This window comes from Sinohyriopsis cumingii, chromosome 4 (genome assembly GCF_028554795.1).
Source record: "Sinohyriopsis cumingii isolate HCF-2022 chromosome 4, ASM2855479v2, whole genome shotgun sequence".
Taxonomy (NCBI): Eukaryota; Metazoa; Mollusca; class Bivalvia; order Unionida; family Unionidae; genus Sinohyriopsis; species Sinohyriopsis cumingii.
This window is the reverse complement of record NC_142964.1, coordinates 51,516,249-51,532,115: the sequence shown is the minus strand read 5'-3', so window position 1 is coordinate 51,532,115 and position 15,867 is coordinate 51,516,249. Positions and strand designations below refer to the sequence as shown.

Here is a 15,867-nt window from a genome sequence, read left to right as displayed (position 1 = left end):
CAAGTGGGCCAACCCAAGTCAGGAGAACTGTGTGCTTTCTGTACACGTGTGTGCAGGTATATCAGACTGTCTGTCTGGCTTTCTGTGTTTGTTTGTTTGTTTTTGTAGGGTTTAATGCCATTTTTCAGCACAAGATAGGCCATACATGGCGGCCAGTATAACTGGTGGAGGAAGAACCCTGGAAAACCCGTGGGAAGAACCACCGACCCACGAGAAGCTACTGGCAGGCTTTCCCAAGTACCCACGCTACTGGCTGTCTGTGTGTCTATATGGACATGGATGATGATGTAACCATCAAGGGCATACAAAGAAGAAACCACTAATTTGTAAACTTATGCGCATGGTGGATCCACAAAGGGTGTGTGTGACCCATACAAGTGTGGGCCAACCCAAGAATTCGGGGAACTGTGTGGTTTGTCAGTGGACACATTTGCAAGTTTTTACAAATATTTATTAATCATATGGCTGTACAAATGACCAAGTGTGTGTTCCAACTGATTCTTGTTTCAAATGAGTACAATTGAGAAATTCTGATTACATAAGATTTTTTAAATCTTACTTTCATCACGTGAGATTATGTGAATCTCACTTTCAATACATGAGATTATTTGAATCTTACTTTCATTACGCGAGATTATATGAATCTTACCGTCATACATCTGAATATATGAATAATTTTTTGTTTGTTTTCCTATTTGTGAATGTTTGAATAAAGTAATTTAATGAGACGTATGATCAGAGCTTGAAAGAATCACTGTATTTGTATTATATTTATTTTTATCAATCCATTTCATAAATTTCCATCTTTTTTCACATTGTGTTGTCATTTGAATGAAGCATCCATTCAGATCTATAATGTTACACCATATCATGTTGGCATGTTGACCAAAATTAAACCTTCTTAAGTCCTGTTTTATTAAGGGGTTTTTTTTCCATGAGCGGCTGGCAGTATGGAATGTGACTAATCAGAAAATGAGTAGGAGACACATGTGGATTAAGGTGGCCCCAGTACATCCTCAACTGCGAAATTAAATGGATGTAATTCTTGACCTAAGTCATTATAATGCTACTGACAAAAGATTGGTTTTATCCTCCATATCTCTCTTTTCCCTTTCCCTTGGTCAGTTTGTAAATTTTACCATCATTCATAGGGTCAGAGACAGCATCATAAGCCACGTGTGAAAATCCATTTTCCCCCCACAATTTTCACACAGCTTGTGACAATGGTCCACAAGGAGAAAGAGAGAGACTCCAGTAAAACTGATACACTGACAGACTAACAAACAGAGACAGTGAGGCAAAGACAGAGAGGTGGGGATGGGGGAAAACCTTCTATAAGATTATTTTCTATCATTCATTCCTACGTTTCCCTGCTGGTTGATTAGTCTGCTGCCTGATTGACCACAGTGAGAGAGAAAGAAAGAGAGGGAGAGTAGCCTTCTGGCATTTTAATGTTTAAAAATGGTCTTTTTTAAAAACCTTACTAAGGTTTAAACAGCAAAATGAAAACAAAACATTAAATAGATTACAGTATGTGTGATCCTTCTAACCTAGAAATTAACCATATGGTTTAAATAGGATATTGCAACTCTGTATTATTAGAATTATAAACACTGTAGATAAATTCCATGGATAGTGTATGCATACCTTTACAACAACCCAGGATAAAGGTGAAACAGAGGTTTAAGTAACACTCTTTTGTAGTATGCATGTGGTACTAATGGATATGCTTATAATTATCTAGCTTTAACAGTGACTGAGAAACAAACCTAAAACACACTAAAGTCTGAGAGGCATGAACCATATCCCAGTGACCTACTTTTGTAAGGAGAGTGTACATTCCCTCTCCAAGTTTCATGAACTTAGGATTAACGGTACTTTTATAGGGCATTAAAAACTATTTGATCATTATCTAAATTATGCAGATACCTAACCCAAGTCAGTAAAATGTGAACTGTGGGTCAAAGCAGCATTCTTTTGTGGCATGGGTGTGGTAACTAATAGAGATGCATAAAATATTCTAGTTTGGTAATTCTAGCATGAACAGTGTTTAAGAAATAAACTTGAAACACATTTATCCAAGTCTGTGAAGCATGATATATAGGTCACAGTGACATACTTTTGTATTGAGAGTGTAGTCCTCATCAAGATGCCTTCCCGCACCAAGTTTCATGATTCCAGGATTAATAGTGTTTATATAGTGTGAAACACAAAAACTCAACCAAGAATGTGCAATGTACGTGTGCATACCAATTTAGCCCCTTCAGTTCCATCCTGTGGGAATAGGTGCTTTGAAATGTACTCAAAACTGTTGCCTAGGATGTAGCAAGAAAGAATGGTCAATGTTCAACTTGGGTGTACATAAGTATATGCTTTTATCTGTGTGGACGCCTGTGCTAAAACAATACAACACCTCTACTAAATAGGAGAGCTCATTCATTTAATTTCATAAAACAGATACTGCACTTTTTATCTAATGCAAAATCTTTAAATGGATTTTCTTACCCTCATCTCTCTTTGGTTGTACTTGTTTCCGCTTTCTATTTTTTGGATCATTTTCATCTCCTTGCTTTTCATCGTCATCTTTTTCTGGAACCTGACCTTCACCCTGATTAGGATTCTGACCTTCACCTTGTTGTTTATAATAGTCTTCAAAGTATTTTTTGTAGTCTGGACCATAGTAATAGGTGTAATATTCATGCCATTCCTGCTCCGAAGACTCACCAGCTGGCTCTTTAGGTTCAGATTCCAAATTATCTCCCTTAGTTACCTCTGTACCTTCTTTCTGGGAAGTGTCAGTATTCAAATTATCATTCCCAGATTGTTGGTAGTTATAATAATAATTATAGTAGTTGTAATAGTCTTCATTCTGCCCATCTATGTGACTCTGTTGATCTTCATTTTCTCTCTGATCTGTGTTTGACCCTTGAACATCAGTTTGCTGGCCCGTGTTGTAATAGTTATAGTAGTCTTGATAATTGGAATCAGCTGGCTGAGTGGAATCAGCTGATGTCTTTGCATCCCCAGCAGACTGGTCCCCGATGACCCCATAGTTCATTTGGTACTTAGCAATAAAATCTGCATCAATCTGTTAATATTGGGAAAATGAAAAGAGATGGACACCTTGAGACAGGCAAAAGTTCTTATGTACCAAGAAAGGAAAGACTGTTTAAAGTCTTGATGTAAAAGTAAATCTTCATGATATCAGCATAAAAACATCAGGTACATCTGTATAAATTTGCTACCCACCTTACTATCCTTGAATATCCATTATCCAATATACGTTATAATCACTCTACGTTAAAACTGTTTTCTCTGAAAAATATGCCAAGATGGACCTAGTTAATTTTCACTGCAAAAATACAAATATACGAAGAAAACAATGTGATTGATAAAAACTATATTTAATGAGGATTATTATTTCATCATCTTGCATGATTATGCAAAATATTCACAAAAGCCTCAGATGGGTCAACCTATCCTCCTGATAAAGTATATCCTTGTCCATAGAAAGTATGAACTTGAGCTACTTGTATGATGGCTAATCTCCACATTATGTATTGCATATTCCCCCAATACTTGACAACACCAAACCTGTTGCACATGTTGTAAGTCCTTTCCCACAAATGCATGCACACATTTTAGAATTTTTTTAAAAACTGGATTGGTTTTTTAAAACACAAACAGTGGATTAAAAAAATCTGAAATGTGGAAAATATTTGAAAAACTGCTATAATAGCATAAAATTCTATTCTATTCAGGTTATCTACATATGAATACAAACTTGTCAACAAAATTTTGCCTTCTTACCTCAAATACTCTATGTTGAATCAAGTTAAGAAGGTTTTGTTTTAAAAAAATGTCAGAATCCAAAAACGCTCAAAAATGTGTACAATTTTTATAAAAAAGAGGAAAATCAGGTCAAAATAAAATAGGCCAAGTAAATGGAGTGGATTTTGCTTAATACATGTAATTCTGAAAAGGTTATTGTCAGATGTCCATTGCAATAAAAAGTTATTTTCTAAAATTCCAAAATTCTTCTAATGGCTTAAAATCTACTGACTCAGGGGTCATCTTCATACAAATAGAAGTCAGACTACCAAATTTCATTTGTCTACCAAGTAACAATTTGTAAATCATGTCAAAAAGGTTTTGTCATAACAATTCCAAAAGTCCTAAAAGTTTCAAAGTCAGAAAATTTCTTTCTGAGGAAACTAATCAGGTCATCTACATACAAACACAAACATGCCGATACAATTTCATCAACTCTGCTTTTGAGTTAAAATGAGTCATAGTCAACAATATTCAAAAATAAATTTTTAAAAAAATATTCTAATGATTTGAAAATTTCAGCAGGTCATCTTATAGCATTATCAAAATTTCTAAACATGTACAGTTTACAACACCTGAAATAATGAAGTTTAATCAAAACACTAGGAAATTCAAGCCTTTCCCCATATTATCCATGATAACTATTATCATGTGCATGCTGTAGTTCCCTCTACTTTAAACTGTTTCATTCATGTACCATCTTGTACCACTTATTATGATAGGATTCAGGTTGTAAGACAGGTCCTTGTTGAATATGATAACTTCAGTAAAATACCCCTTTGGTCGTCACGATATTCATGTCATACACGTATATGATGAAAATAGTGATAATGTAACTGCCCGGACATGCATACAGGACGCTTTTATAGGGTCTACAATGAGTTAAGAAGTATAAAGAGGATTATTAACTAGAAAAAGCTATAAATAAAATGTTGCTAGTGAAAGGTTCTTTCAAGAAACATGTATTCAAATAGTAAAAAATATTTTTTAAAGAAAGCTGCATCTACATTATCAGTAAATCAACCCAGTGTGTACTGTTGTAAATGTGCCTTACAATTGATTCTTGTCAACTTATGTTTCCTCCTTACAAAATTCTGAAATTTAAATCCAAACCTTACCGTATTCCATTATTCAATCAAATTTGTGTCCAAAAATATGAATAAATGTATTTAAAAAAACACATAAAAGATAACTTTTCCTAAATTGCTTAGTTCAACTCCTCCAGTGACAAGAGGTGATATAGCTTACTGCCAACATCTATGTAAAAAACAATATAAAATTCTGATAACAAATGATCTGCCATTTAATACCTTGGGAAACCAAGCTTTCTTATCAGGGTCCCATTCATACTCTGTCCCATCTGGGTCCACCCTTGCCTTTGGTCCAAGATCATCTTTATTTTTTTCTTTCTGTTTGGCAAGTTCCTCTTGTTTGAGTTGCTCTTCAAAGCCAATATCATTGTCTTCCATTTCTGTAATCATTAATGTATGTGAATCTGCATGAATAAAAGTCTAGTGTTAACATAATTAGGGAATATTTTTATTTCAGACACAATTTTCTTAACTTAATTTCCTGTATGAATAGAAGACCATGGCCAACTATAATAAATATGGGTTGGACCAAACTCTTTGTTCTCCTCTGAAATAGAAAACTGAATGAATTTGTTAGAAAAGTATCTCCTTCAGTTTTCTGATGCTGATAAACGTGTATTTAATATTCTTGTGTTCAAATCTGTTATTATGTCAAATTGGTCAAGTGTACAAAACTTTTCCAAATGCACTGGTTAGGATCTGGAAAGGAATTTTGATGATGGTGAATAAAAAGCCAGTAAAACAACGTCAAAAGCCCTGAAGGCATTAATAGTCAGTAACTTTGACAAATTGGTCACTATGTAAACAAATCAAAACAAATCACAGGTCATTTTTTATATCGTGGAAATGGCTCAAAAGGGGGTGCAAAATATGAAAAGAACTTTCTTAAAGATAACTGTCTGGCTATCCACGATATCTGAATACAAGATAATTAAAATTTGCCCCCACCCCACCCCCATTCCTGCAGTATGAACTCTGCAGGATTTAAGTCAGTGAAAGAAGACAGCTTTAAACCAAGCACAAAATTACATGTAGAAGATTGAATATAACAGTGCTTGATCACGTTTTAATGGGATTTACAAAATTACATGTAGAAGACTGCAACAGTGCTTGATCGCTTTTTAAAGTGATTTACAAATTACATGTAGAAGACTGAATGCAACAGTGCTTGATCGCTTTTTAAAGTGATTTACAAAATTACATGTAGAAAACTGAATGCAACAGTGCTTGATCGCTTTTTAAAGTGATTTACAAAATTGACATGATATGCATTTACTCGAGGAATAAGTTTATAACTAATGCACCATAATGTAAATTTTGCCATCATACTACTTCAGGCACATTTTCATCATACTGTTAGAGAGTTTGATTTTGCAAAATATCCTTAAATAAATCAAACAGTCTTCTTATTTAATGATAGAACCACATCAAATAATGCTCACCATTTTCACACAAACTTTTGCTGTTGGATCGTCTGCCACATAAGTTTAGTACTACTTCCATTTTAAGCCTTGTTTTTCAGTGTGTCATATAAGGGCATTTTATTTGGACACACAAACTGAGAATAGTAATACAAGCTTTGAGTCAGTCATGGTAATCCCTAGAAATACACATAACAACCTATTTTACATTTCAGTGCCTTTTTCTTTTCCTCTATACAAACTCGTAAGATCCATACTTATGCTTGCTGTTCATGAACTTTGATTCAAAAATTAACAATGCATTGTAGAATATCCAAACATTGTATAGCAAGCCTTATTTGGAAAATGAATTAAAATGAGAATCTGTCATGGCAGTCAAAGTATTTAATCTTACACAGGCTTAATAATTTAATCATAAGCCAAATTTCTTGATACTTAGAGGCCTAGTATTTGATTACTCATGGACTTATTTTTTTTATCTAAGTCAGCTTGCCCAGGGCATGTAGAATGGATAATTGAACTTGCCCTTGGGAAATGTGAGCTTTTCCCAAACATATTATCCAAGATGAGTAAAAGGAGAAGATAAAATAAAAATATGTGATATTTTAAGGAAATATTATCAAATTTATTTTAACATCTGTTTTCTTGTTATCTTTACCTTAAAACCATATGCTGATAATTAAAGTTATAAAAAGTTATATACATATTTAAATTATACATGCAGATGAATATATAGATGGGAAAGACAATGTAGATTGTTAGAAGAGCAAAACAAGAGTCACACATATATATATATATATATATATATATATATATATATATATATATATATATATATACATATACACACACATACAGATAAATTGATAAATAGAAAAATATCTGGAAACAGCTAAATTTGAAAGACAGACAGACAGAGACTTAGGTAAAAGACCTTTAAATTAAAAATTAAACAACCTAAAAGAGAACTATAATAAATTAATTTTAATTATGATTAAATATATAACATTTTTCTTATCTACTAATGTTCAGATGAGTGTGTGTGTGTGTGTTGTGTGATTTGGATTTTTAACATAGCTTTAACAATTTTTCAGTCATATTGCTACGATCTCTGCAGTGTGGCAGTTTATAGTGATGTCTAGCACTGAGGCATCATGCTGCAGACATGTGGAATGCTAATGTTCAAATGATCATGCTGATTTAAGTATCCATCCAGTAAACAATGTACAAACAAGTCCATCACTAAACTACTCCATAAATATCTTTGATTTCACTGGGTTTTTTTGCAGGGGTGGGGGGGTCCACTCACATCGGCTTCTGCTTTCACATTAACAATTATCATCTGGTCATCTTGATATCAGTGACATGCATCAAACTATTCGACAAAAAAGGGCATTTGAGAATGACTTTAAAACACTTATTTTATTTAACTGTTTGCCAGGCAGTAAATATGTTGTTGTTATAAGGTTTAACGCCATTTTTCAGCACATGATAGGCTATACATGGCAGCCAGTATTAATGGTGGAGGAAGAACCTGGGAAAACCCCGAAAAGAACCAACGACCCACGAGAAGCTACTGGCAAGCTTTCTCACATATCCACATTGGCTGAATCCGAGACTCAAACCCTCGCAGACAGAGGTGAGATGGCAGTGATCCGTAACGGAGAGCGCTTTAGACCACTTGGCCAATCGGAGCCCCCTCCCAGGAAATATGTACTGAACTCCTGTTATTATCACATAAATAACATTTCATAAACATTGCCTGTGGGTGATACATTTTCATAACATCAATCAAAATCCTCCAGATGCTTAATTACTAAAGAAAAGTGTCTTTTATTCTCAAACACATCTGTCCATGAAATTTCACCAGTTATATTATTAATAATACCTCATAACATCGCTGACATGCATCAAACCTATCTTTGATAAACCAATTGCTCAGAATCTGTATGCTAATAAACTGCAAGAAGCTAACTTTAACATTTCAGGATACAATAGATCAAAGATGAAAGCAACTGTGACCAGTTATGAAAAAGAATGCAGTATATATTAATGCTAAATAAAGGTGCTGGTACTATGGCAAGATCATAAGGTATAAAACTTGCAGAACATAAGGCATTATGAACTGAATATGACCCCTTGCCAGTAAAAACAGCTTGCACATTGCTAGTGTTTTATGTATTTTACCCAGACCAATACTGGACCTCACTTTCTCCCAACTTTTGATACTTGCCTCTGGAATACGTGCCATGCAAATATGAGTTTGCCAGAGCAAAATTTGAGTTTGTTCTAGGGGTCAGCAAGTGGAACTGTAAATCCCTGCCTAATCCCTACTTTTGTCAAAGTTACAAAGAAGTGACAAAATTCTACAATAGTATTTGATGCCCCACCAACAAAGTTTGTACCACCTTTGTGATTTTAAATATAAAAATTATCACAGATATAAAAATGCACAAAACTTGGTCATTTCATTCATTAGTTTATAATTTCTAACCTGACTGTTGCATGGGGTTACAAACACTATCATCCTGTTTGCATCTAAAAGCACATGGCAGTTTTCAGTTTCAACAATAACTGACACAAGCAAGTGGGTGCATTTTCAAGTTCCATTTACATAAAGTGTGAGTTGAAATATGGCAGCAACCAAGCAATGCCAAAGTTGGTTAAAGAGAGTTAAATGTGGGATATTTTTGCACACTTTATGAATATCACTTTCGGAGGTCTCGGAAATTCTCAATAATGCGTACTTGGATTATTTTTTTTATATCTGGGACGCAGAAAATCACTTAGGCAGGAGTACTCTGTATGCATGTAACAAGTGAGCAGCAAGGTTCAAAGACTTGTCAGTCCTTCTTCAACCACTTACGTAGTGGACAAATGTGTTGATCAGTTAGCTGTGCTGATATTTACAAAGACAGAATTCAGTGGCTGAAAGACACAACGATGTACATGTTGACATTATAAGAGTAGATCAAAAGAACAAGATGCAATAGCTGGGCAGCAAGTTCAAAGACTCCGACTGGCTGCTGGGTGGGAAAATGTGCTGATATTTACAGTTATTGAATTCAGAACCAGACAGACCAAGCATTGTACATGTGTTTATTATTAACAGTACATCAAATACTGTAGTATCATTTATTTTTATTGGATTCAATTTTTGTGGTTTTGTTAAAAAAAGGCATTTTCGTGGGTACTTAAATTTGCCTGTCAAAGTTTGCATATTAGTAGGTATTTAATTTCATGGTTTAACCTCTACAAATACCCAAAATAAAGAATATAAAAGAATAAAACTATGCAGATGCAAATGGCAGTCACTTTAATGTTTAAAACAATACTACCACCTGTATGAGCACAAATCAAAGACCTGGCAAGTTCAACCAAGTGAATAACATCAGTCAAAGCCAACGCAACCAAAAACACTAAAACAACACTTCCATCTCTGTGAGCACAAATAAAACACCTGTCAAGATTAATCACTTCTGCCATATATTTGCTTGAGTGCTCAACATCAAAGGAAGCAGACGCAGCCAACAACACTAGGCCAATCAGTTATTTAAGTACATATGAATGTTCTCTTACTTAAACCACTGTTCATCAAGTTGCATCATCAGTACTTTCTGCCGATCATGGCATTAACACAGTGGCTTAAGATTGTTAAAATTCAACTTAGAAACCCCCACCCTCGGTTCCTGGATTTCCTAACCCGTCAGGCAGCTAATGATGCAGTATAACCCTTGCTTCAGAAAGCAAGGAGAGTATAACAGTCATAACAAAGACATATGTAAAATGGATGTTACTGGTGACGATCAGTGCACAGTATTTGTAAACCTTGCAACCTCATTAATCAAGCCAATTCACGCTGAATGGATAATTGCAGGATAAAATGAAATGTGCTTTTAGAAGGATTTAAATGTTTCAACAACAGTTGTACTCAGAAGTGGGATCAATTTGAATAAGTACTAAATTTAACTTTCATATACTGTTATTTTGTATTTTTTTCTTTCATTTTCAGTATTACTATTGTTTAAATACCTTATGCTTTTTCTCTATTTTCTCTCTATAATTACTTACCTCACATATCGATTTAAGGCAGCGAGTGTAAAATTACAGCATCAGATAGCTTATCAAACATGTGCATTGAGTGTGTGTGTGATTTGGATTTTTAACGTGGCTTGAACAATTTTCAGTCATACTGCTACGATGTCTGCAGTGTGGCAGTTTATAGTGATGTCTAGCACTGGGGCATCATGCCGTAGACATGTAGCATGATGTCCCACCCAGTCACATTATCCTGACACCATGCTGACCAGTTCTAACACTAACCTCTTAATGCTGAGCGGCAAGCGAGGCAGCTGTTAGTACCATTTTTGTAAGTCTTTGGTATGACTCAACCGGGGATTGAACCCACGAACTCCCACATCCGAGGCAGATGCTCTTACCACTAGGCCACCAGAGCTGTCTAAAGTGCGCAATGAAACAATATAAAATCATTTATAAATCTTGTTTCAAAAGGTTAATATAAAAAATAAACAAACGCATGTAAAAACTAATATTTAATTACAGATTACAGTACTGACCTTGATTTATCAAATAGTAGTAGCTGTGTTCTGTGTTAATCTCTAGGAATGAAACACTAAGAAAATGGTGGGGGGGTCATCATCACATGTGGCTCATTTTTGTTGGAGATTTAAATTTGTGGTTCGGGGCAACAAAAAACCATGAAAACTGGTCCCCAACGAAAACTGATTATACTACAGTAAACAACTTAGTTTATCTTTCATTACTGTGTTCATTTTCTAGTGCAGCTGAATAAGTTGCTAACGTGACCTTGGAATCTAGACATGTCAAGGCTTAGACAAAATGCCATTCACAAATTTGGATAGCATTCTGGGGTTAAACAGCAAACTGACGAAGATTGTGATGAGATTCAAAGAGAGCTGAAGTTACTATGACTGACAGTTTAGATGGAAGAGTAGCCAAGTAAAAGAAAGTGTTTTTATGCCTGGCTTAGGCTTTGGAATAAGACCATTCCTTGGATTGGCAAAATTCAGTCTCACTCTGAAGGAAAAACAAGAGCTATATGTCAGTTTTGTAAAGAATGTAGAAACTAAACTCAATGGCAACCAATAGTTCTTCAAATCTGCAAAGTGTTCTGTGAGTGACCTGCAACTTTTGCTGGTTGGACTCTTTTTTTTTTCATAACCAAAACAGGAGTCCTGGTCTCCTAGCTTTAAAATCCTAGCGAGACCTCTGACTTTCCTTAATTAAAGGACAATTGTTATTTCTTGATACAAATTAGATTTCTGACCAAAAATGATGTGATCCATGTTTACAGAAATGACATATCATTGTGTAGAATTATCCATCATGCAGACTTGCCCAATATGGTGGTACATGTTTTCGGTGGAAATATCATACACTTATGTGTTTTAAGTAAATAAAGATGCAACAAACACATATAAATGACGTAAACACTGTTTCATCAAGTACGACCAAATGACTTCATCACACGAATGGAGCAATAAATAGAAAATGTAAATAATTACAATAAAAACCACTACTTTTGCTTATTTTATCACTATTCAAACACATACAGATCATATTTTGTTATATTTTATTTTCTTTATTGTATTTATGTGTTTCTCGGAACCTGGTTTAACAACTTTATTGTTAGCCAAACTTACTGAAAAACATAACTCTACTTTGGTAGTAAATTTAAACTAGTCATCCTTTTGTCTTTGACAGAAGTTTTATTTGAGCCATTGGAAGGCATAGGATTAGATCATAGCCTCAGTCACACTGAAGCTACAAAACATCCTATAGTCTGAATATACCTCCTCATTTGTTTGTACCCCTCTACCTATTCCAATAATGGAAACCTTCAATGTGATGAAAAGTGCATAGAACTTAGTCAATTCATTCAGTGATTTATAATTTCAAATACCTGAATGTAACCAAAGTGGCCCTAACACTGGCATTGAACAATGCACTGAATGGAATACTACCTTCTCATTGGCAAACTGAAAATAAGTTCTAAATATATGCAGGACGTCATTTTCTTTTAGCCAATATGAGGACAGTATTCCATTTAGCAGGATCTCACTTACATATTAAGTGGGCGCAATCAGGGCCATGTCGAGCAGTAGCATGGGAAAATGATTTGGCATTCCTTAAAGGTATGGTATTAAGTCCAACTTTTAATAGACATACACAGTTGAATGCCTGAGCTAAATATCAGTACCAAGTTTATTACGCTACGCAAGGCATAGGTTGAAATATCAGCATTTATTCTTAAATAGGTCACGCAAGCAATGAGACAAGTGTCCTCCCTTGTAATTATTATATAGTACATGTATGACAGGTCAATTGTAAGCAACGATACAAGCCCCTACGCTGCTACCTATCCACCTATCCGACATAAGGTGAATGTTAGTCCTACATGTAAGACATAACACATTTTGATTTTGTTTAGGTGCTATGTCTTACTATCCAAATAACGGCCTTGTATAGTGTGTTCCGATGTTATTGACATCAGAATGAGTAATCAAAGTTTCAGGAACATCTCACTCACTTGGCAGCCTATATCGACATTTTCCCACTAATTTATGTGTAATTAATATGCTTACTGTGCTGTCTTTATCCTGGTGGAATGAAAATATGACACTAGCAAATGGATGCATTTTCATGTTCCGTTGACATACATTTAAATTTGTTGCAAAGCGACGGTAGTCGAGGTATGCCGAAGTAAGTTCAAGTAGGTTCATGTTGGGGATCTGTTTCTTGAACGAAATGAACCGTTGCTTACAGTTCCAATAGGCATAATAAATTTTTATTCATTTCGTTAAAAATATTTCAACTTTATCCGATTTCGGCATTCATCGCTTTCAAGCCAACTAAAATGCAGGCCAAAGAAACTTGAAAACGGGTCCATTTCTTTTGTGAGAATTTGAATTTATTCGAGAAAAGGCATCATAGTAAGTAAAGTCTGACTAAAACATTATAACTTTACTGTGTAGAAAAGCGTCGTTATTTTAGTTGTCAGTTGTGTGAAATATTCCTGAAAATGTGACTTTCGTAACGATGTTAGTCGACATCAAAACACACTACACAGAGCCGTTAGTTAGGCTGTAAGACCCTGACGCCGAAAACATAAATATCAGCGTCAGGTCTTACAGGTAGGACTAAGTGAACGTCTACTCTTTATTGATACGCATATGCGGACTGCAAATTTTGAAGCAGCCTTGTTTTGTTTATATTTTATTTTTAAAACTGGACGTAAAAAAAAAGACAGAGGATGGATGTATTTATATTGCTGCCTGTATAAAAGCAAAAATACAGAGCACCTGGATGTGCTTAAATTTGAAACTTGAAAGTCTCATTCAACCAGTTTGATCATTGCTAATCAAAAATAACCGATGTCAATCTTTCTAAAGAGTCCATTGCTTTTCAGAGAGTTCTAAAAGGTTAATACACTTTCAGTGTGCTAGCTTAATTCTGTAAATTTATACCTAGTATATAGTTTTTTCTAAGAAAACACCGACTGCATTGACTCAGCTTGCTCTTTCCATATTTTTCCCTGCTCGATATCAGGAAAATGCATAACACTCACTTCATTTGATATGTCGAAGTGTGATCTAAGCGTTCGTTTAACTTAGACTTTCGTTATTTTTCGAAGGGAACAGCTCTCGGTCTTTTCCGACTTACGGAAAAGACCGAGGATGTTCTGGTAAGAAAAAGTCAGTACAGTACCATCATTCAGACTGGGGAGGTTGGTGGTGTAGAGAAGAGGAGGAGGAGGCAAGAACACTAATTATATACGAGAGCTCATAAGAAATCTCAACACTGAAAAAAAAAAATTGAACAGGACGGGCCTTGATCTCATACGCAATTAAATGTTCAATATTGACTTGGCAATTCTTACTCACCCATTAGTCAAAGTATTTAATAAAATCTTTGAACAATGAATATTGCTTCGTTTATAAAAATGGTATCTGTGACATCTACATAGGTAAAGATACTGGTAGAATGTTGCTATTTCCTTTGAATTCTTAGGTAAGTGGAGAACTTAGATCAACAAGTAGGTCTCCGCTTTTTTGCTGGCATTACCAGTACCAGTATTGCCAGAAAATAAAAAAGTGGGTACCTACTTGGTACCAGTAATGTGAGAAAAAAGCGGAGACTACTTGTTGGTCTAGTGGAGAACTCGCCTTGGGAATATCGCCCCAAGGAGAACTCGCCCCAAACGTATATGGAGAAGTCGCCCCAGATTGTCTGGAGATATACATACATATATACAACGATACGTCATTTTTATCAACATTGGATCACGTGTTATGTTTTGTGGAAATCCAATTTGTATCAAGAAGGAACACTTGTCCTTTGATTTATTTAAGAAATACTCATACAATGTACAAAAATATCCCACATTTCTATTCTAAATGCATATGTAAATGTGATTTCTCAATGTCAGCATGACGACCCACCTAATGACCTTCGTGAACTTGTAACCCAGAAAACCCTATCTAATATTTATATTTTAGGATCATCCAGATAAATAAAATATTTAAAAGATAGAAATGTTTACCTGAGAACAATAGAGCATCTTAATCCGAGTTTCTAATTTTACAATTTGTCCCACATATACTTTATCATCTGCTAATCAACTTGTCAACTCGCTGCTCAAGCGAGATTGTCAAGAAATTCCCGGGTGTATATTCTGTTTAAAATTTAAAAACACTACATACTATTCATTTTTGTTTCTCTTCAACTTAATATCTTATTAAATTTAAAAAATGTCGAACTTTTCTCCCTTTTAATCCAGTTTAGTTCATTAGTATCTCTTGCCATTTAATGGCATTGTAACGTTGACTTTTTGTAAAAAAAAAAAAGAAACAACTATAAATCTGAAAAAGTTCCTCGTTTAAAATGCTTACGGAATGAGTCTAAAGTAAGCTATTCCATTTTGACAGCACGATGCATAAACACTACATCTTTTCAAAGACATAAGCAGAATTGGCCGACATATCGTGAGTCAGGAAAACACAGAAGTGTGTCCAGAATTATTAATATTTTGAAAAGAATGTGTGGTGAAAATTACGCGTTTCAAACCATAAGCACTTTAGTATTTTATTTCAATTAATTCGTAATAAAACTAAATTAGAGCTTTCTCAGGTTTTTGTACCTCACTAAACATTTGACGTAGTTTATTTGGGTGGAGATGCTGATGCACGTCAGTGAAGTTAGTGGACGAACTAATGGAGTGAAGCCTTCAGATAATCCCCACGTATTTCAGTTATTCTAACCCAGATCTGTTTCTATTCATAAAGGTATTCGGTGATATAATTTAGATATTACTAACGTAATAGGCAAAGATTAAATTCCATTTAAAATAATGAGGTTCATTTAAAATAAATAGTTAAAAAATAGTTTCAATGAAGGGTATTTTTTTATGGATGGAGACAAAATTTATGACGGAAACTAGGAAACTATAACATAGTCTGATATATGACGGAAACTAGGAAACT

General features: G+C 34.7%; 1 protein-coding gene across 1 annotated transcript in view; it reads right to left on the bottom strand.

The window, feature by feature from the left end:
- LOC149801154 (uncharacterized) overlaps positions 1 to 13,933 on the bottom strand; it is a 64,127-nt gene extending 50,194 nt beyond the window's left edge. The window contains exons 1-3 of the mRNA XM_089955173.1: positions 13,852 to 13,933; positions 5,142 to 5,302; positions 2,506 to 3,088 (exon numbers count right to left, since the gene is read on the bottom strand). Of these exons, the coding sequence (XP_089811299.1) occupies positions 2,506 to 3,088; positions 5,142 to 5,300 (742 nt within the window). The 5' untranslated portion in view covers positions 5,301 to 5,302; positions 13,852 to 13,933. The remainder of the gene's footprint in view (positions 1 to 2,505; positions 3,089 to 5,141; positions 5,303 to 13,851) is intronic.
- Positions 13,934 to 15,867: the final 1,934 nt, after the last annotated feature.